Genomic DNA, 6,000 nt, shown 5'->3' with positions numbered 1-6,000 from the left:
GGAATAAAAGGCATTTAGGGAAATCACTGGCAATTTGATTATATAAGAAACTATAATATCAACAACAAGACTATAACATCAACTGGAAGTACAAGATGACATTGAACTATAAATGCTAATACAAAGTCAACAGAAAATTTGCTAAGCAGTCCAGACAGTACGGCATCTCCAAAGTCATATTTAAAGGTAAACTCCAGACAAATCCTTGTTTTGTTTTGGACAAAGGTTTGGGGGGGGGGGGTGTAATGTCTGTCTGAATTTTTTTTTTTTTTTTGCTGTGTCCTTGTTGGAACTTTCCCCTCACTTCCCCTGGGGAAATGAAGTGGAGGTAAATAAAAATAGATTTTACGTCCCTCTTACAGTGATCAATATATGTGGTGGGTTTAGAAAGACCCGGTTAACTACACTTCCATATTTCCTAGATAGCTGACTTGGCAGATCTACAGTCATAGCTGGTCTGTCTGTGAGACCACTGATTTCTTTCTAGCACATAAAATATTCTATGGAACAGTAACCTATGATCTTAGTTACTGCTCTGGTATTTTTCTGTAAAGGCATACCATATAGAATCAAATTCATCCTCTCTCCTCCTCAATCTCATCTAGGTTAACACTAGACTGAGACTGGCCCTTATTATCTACCTGCTGTTTTCTTCATGTTAGGGTCCACATCAGATACTTCAAAACCATAGCAGATTAAACCTGGAATTATTACATATTACCGGTGCTGAGTATGGCAAAGCAGCTTTCATTCATGTAATGAGATCTAGTGTATGCATAAAAAGTTTCAAGATAGTTTCCCAAACAACGTAAGCGCAGAGCATGTCAAAGAGACCGGACCCCAAATCTTTGAGAGCTACAAAAGTGCTTGTGTTTTTACAAATCATTTTACTGCTTGTAGTAAATTCTTCCTCAAGGGCTGAGACTTCAGGAAAGCAGCAATCTTCTATTTCCTAAAAGAAAGATTAACAGTGGTACTTTCTGGAAGACATGTTCACAAAAAAATACTTTAGACAGTAGTAGAAATACAGTTTAAAGGAGATTAACACTAGAATTGTGCTGTATACCTTGGGTTATCTAGATCTTCCTTGGGATGCCATTAGTGACATACTTCTGGATCTTCTTCACTTCGATTTTTTATTTTTCTTCTGTAAAGTTTAAGAAAGCAGTTAAATTACCACGGCAAAACAAAGTTAGATTTTATTGTCAAGAAACCACATACAGTGGGGAAAATAATTATTTGATCCCCTGCAGATTTTGTAGGTTTGCCCACTTACAAACAAAGGAAGGGTTTATAATTTTTTATCATAGGTGTCTTAATGATAGAGACAGAATATCAACAAAATATCCAGAAAAAAACATGATGCAAATGGTATAAATTGAGTTGCAGATCAGTGAGTAAAATAAGTATTTGACCACCAAGCAAAACATGACTTGGTACATAGTGGAGAAACCCTTGTTGGCAAGCTCAGAGGTAAGACGTTTCTTGTAGCTGGTTACCAGGTTTGCATACATCTCAGGAGGGATTTTGATCCTCTCTTCTATACAGATCTTCTCTAAATCCTTAAGGTTTTTTGGCTATCATTTGGCAACTCAAAATTTTAAGCTCCCTCCATACATTCTCTATATGATTATTGGCTGGAGGCTGGCTAGGCCACTCTATGAGCTTAATGTGCTTCTTCTTGAGCCCCTCCTTTGTTGCCTTGGCGGTATGTTTTGGGTTGTCATGCTCGAAGACCTATCCACGACCCATCTTCAATGTTCTGGCTGAGGGCAGAAGGTTCTCATCCAAGATTTTACAATGCATGGTTTTGTCCATTGGCCCCTCAATGCGACAAAGTCAGCCTGCTCCTTTTAGCAGAGAAACCCCCCTAAAGCATAATGTTAACACCTCCGTGCTTGACTGTAGGGATGGTGTTCTTAGGGTCATAGTTAGCATTTTTTTTCCTTCCAAACACTGCAGAGTCGAGTGAATGCCAAAGAGCTAAATTTTGGTCTCATCTGACCGCAGCACTTTCTCCCAATCCTTCTCTGAATCATTTAGATGTTCATTGGCAAACTTCAGACGGGCCTGTACATGTGCCTTCTTGAGGAGAACCTTGTGGGCACTGCATGATTTCAATCCATGGCGGGGTATTGTGTTGCCAATAGATTGTTTGGTGACTGTGGTCCCAACTGCCTTGAGATCATTCACAAGCTCCTGCTGTGTAGTTCTGGGTTGATCCCTCACTTTTCTCATGATCATCCTTGCTCCATGAGGTAAAATCTTGCATGGAGCTCCAGACTGAGGGAAATTGATGGTTATTTGGTATGTCTTCCATTTGCGATTTATCGCTCCAACAGTTGTCTCCTTTTCACCAAGCTTCTTGCTGATGGTCTTGTAGCCCGTTCCAGCCTTGTGCAGGTCTACAACTTTGTCCCTGACGTCCTTAGACAGCTTTTCGGTCCTGCACATGATTGTGAGGTTTAAATGGAAGAAAGAGATTTTGTGGACAGGTGTCTTTTATACACATAACGAGTTGTCATTAGGAGAAACTTCTTCAAATGACAGGACTAATCTGTGTACCACATCAGCATATAATGTAGCCAGTCTGTGGGAGCCAGAAGTATTGTTGGTTAGTAGGTAATCAAAAATGTATTTTACTGAACTGCAACTCAATTTATGACATTTGTATCGTGTTTTGTTTTTCTGGATTTTTGGTTGATATTCTGTCTATCGTTTAAAATACATCTATGATATATATTATAGACCCTTCATTTCTTTGTATGAGGGCAAACTTACAAAATCTGCAGGGGATCAAACAATTATTTTCCTCATTGTAGGGATCATTTATTATAGAAGTCATTTTGACTTAAATTTCTAAATATGAAAATGTTCTCGTGTGTAGAAGAATAGTGGGAGTTTTATACCACAATGTGCACGCTCAAACATCTAATTAAACCTGTCCCACCTAGTACCTTTTAAACAGCTGACAGCATTCTGAAACACATGGGTCACATGGGTTAAGAGCAAAAGTGTAAACTAGTTGTCAGTTTAACAGTTAGACATAATACTGACCTACCATTTTTGGGGGAATGGTTAGCCACATTGTATTTTTTTGGACAACTTCTGTTTCCAATTATATGAGGCTGCAATATAGAATATCTGGAAGACCTCTCCTTCCTCCATAGGTTTGCCCAAGTGTGCAAAAAAAAAAAAAAATCTTGTCATTAAGATCTTGCCTGTATGACCTAACACCATTTATCGCCATTTTTTTTTTTTTTTTTTTTTTTTTTTTTTTAGTATAGTGTTCTAAAGTGGTTATAAAGTCAGATTTACAAATAACTGGCATCCCCTCTGTTGTATGAAAATATAAAGTACTGTCAGTTTTTCTAAAATTATAATCCCAAACACCTTTTTGCACAGCTCTGCTGTGCAATCACATGACCTCCCTCTGCTAGCCTTCCCCGATCTAAGGAGAGCAACGAGAGAGGCTGAAATTCCCCTTTGACACCAGCCAGAAGAGGGAGATCACGTGACCGCTCAGCAGCGCTGTGCAAGAAGGCATTTAGAATTATAATTTTGGAAAAAACGTACACACAGTATTTTATATCTTTATACAACAGAGATGATGCCAGTAATTTGTAAATCTGAATTTACAGCCACAGGGAATAGTGGCTGGAAGAGAGGGAATCTGCTTTTGCACGCAGAAAAAACTGGTAGGGAGGGAGGGGGAGAGACTCTGAGCATACAGCAGGATGAAGGAGGCGGGTAAACAGACCATGGTTTCATGGGTCAGCAGCCATGATTACCGTGGTCAGTACACCTAGGGGGACACAGGAACAGGCAGGATCAACCAGGTATTTTACAACATAGAATGAGACAAAAGACACTGCAGAAGCGCTGTGGTATTTATCATGCTTTAACCACTTGCCTACTGCCCACTTTTACCCCCTTCCTGCCCAGGCCAATTTTCAGCGCTGTCACATTTGGAATGACAATTGCATGGTCATGTTACACTGTACCCATAGGACATTTTTATTTAATTTTTTTTCACACAAATAGAGCTTTCTTTTGATGGTATTTAATCACCACTGGGTTTTTTAAACAAACAAAAAAGACAGAAAATTTTGAAAAACAAAAATATTTTTCATAGTTTTATAAAATTTAGCAAACAGGTAATTTTTCACCTTCGCTGATGAGGCGGCACTGATTGACAGAATGTCAGGGTTGCACAATGTCAGGGTTAATTTTAGGATAATTGTTTCTTAAAGCCGACCTTCACCCTCTATGTGAAGTTCCCAGACCCCTCCTCCCCAACTCTACACAAATACGGCAGTGTTTTCTTTTATTTTTATTTTTTCCTTTTTTTTTTTTAATAAGAAAGCGTGCTCTGCCCCTTCATGTATGTCATTCGCCAGACAAATGGCATGCATAGCACTCACTGGGCCAGCTGGGATAGTAGGAGCTAGTAGGATGGGGGCGAGCCTAGTGGCGGGTCATCTCAAGGCCCCACCGGCTGAACCCGGAAGAGCTTGGGGGTCTCTCGATGACTGCACGAGTAAGATGGCAGCGCGAGACCAAGCTGTCTGATCGCAGAAGGTTGTAAGCGGGACAACACTGGATCCGGTGGCTGGGTGAGTATCAATACTGTGCCTACAACACTACCAGGTAAGCAGAGATGAATATAATTTTTTTCCATACAAATAGGGCTTTCTTTTGGTGAACACTGGGGGTTTGTTTATGCTATATAAACAACATAAAACCAAAAATTTTGATGAAAAAAAAAAAACGCATTTCTCTTTCTTTGTTTCTGTTATAAACTTTTGCAAATAAATATTCTTTCTTCATAAACTTAGACCAAAATGTATTTTGCTACATGTTTTTGGTTAAAAATAACACAAATTAGTGTATATTATTTAGTCTGTGTGAAAGTTATTCTACAAACTATGGTATATATATTTGAAAATTGATCAATCCTATTGTACTGATGGCCTATCTCATTTCTTGAGACCCTAAAATTCCAGGACAGTACAAATACCCAAATTACCTCTTTTTGGAAGGTGGACAGTCCAAGGTATATAATAAAGGGCATGGCAAGTTGTTTGAAGTTGTAATTGTTTTTTAAATTACATTTAAACATTTTTTCACAATGTATTATTTTTTATTTTATTTTACACACGGTCACCAGTGCAATGCAGTGCCAGTCATCATATGACTGATGTGGCAGTAATCAGGGATGCTGACTGGTGACAGAATGTAAAAAAAATTAAATACATTTTTTTACATCCTTTCATCAGAGTAGTTCAGTGTCACCATACTGACACATTACTACTCTGGGGGGTGATCAGGGATATTTTTTTTTACATTGTTATTGCTTGTAACAGTGATGATCACTGTTAACAGCAATAGGTAATTGTCATGAATGGCTTTCATGACAGCTTGCTTACTGTTGTGATGCTGTGAGCCTCTACAGCTAATCACATGGTACAGGGAGCTGTGATTGGCCCAGGTACCATGTGATAGCTGTGAGCCAATCACAGCAGAACAACAGTAAGCAAGCTGTTCATGAATGAAAGCTATCCTTCTAGATTGTAATCTCTAACGAGCAGGGCCCTCTAACTCCTCCTGTATTGAATTGTATTGTAACTGTATTGTCTTCCCTCATATTGTTAAGCGCTGTGCAAACTGTTGGCGCTATATAAATCCTGTATAACAATATTCATGACCGTTTGCTTACATAATATGCATAGGTGTGCACAGCCTATTGCATTAAGGTGAACCTCAAAGCTCAAACACATGTGTGTGCATGTGTAAATATACTTAGTGTCAGTAGGGGATTGGATGGTGTCAGTAGTTTTTATTTTTTATTATTTTTTACAATTGTATTTATTTATTTTTTTTACAATTTCTTTAGGAGTCCCATTAGCGGGCTTTGGTGAAATATCAGGGGTCCAAACAGGGAGAATCTGAGTCACACAGGGTGATTAGGATGTGCCCTGGCACACCCCCTGGGCACGC

General features: G+C 38.9%; 1 protein-coding gene across 1 annotated transcript in view; it reads right to left on the bottom strand.

The window, feature by feature from the left end:
* Positions 1 to 272: 272 nt before the first annotated feature.
* The window catches only part of NRG4 (neuregulin 4), a 40,972-nt gene continuing 35,244 nt past the window's right edge, over positions 273 to 6,000 (bottom strand). Inside the window, exons 5-6 of the mRNA XM_082252855.1 lie at positions 1,067 to 1,147; positions 273 to 952 (exon numbers count right to left, since the gene is read on the bottom strand). Of these exons, the coding sequence (XP_082108981.1) occupies positions 1,099 to 1,147 (49 nt within the window). The 3' untranslated portion in view covers positions 273 to 952; positions 1,067 to 1,098. The remainder of the gene's footprint in view (positions 953 to 1,066; positions 1,148 to 6,000) is intronic.

The sequence above is a fragment of the Pelophylax lessonae genome (genome assembly GCF_965119305.1).
Source record: "Pelophylax lessonae genome assembly, chromosome: 4".
Lineage (NCBI taxonomy): Eukaryota > Metazoa > Chordata > Amphibia > Anura > Ranidae > Pelophylax > Pelophylax lessonae.
This window is presented reverse-complemented; position numbering and strand designations above follow the sequence as displayed.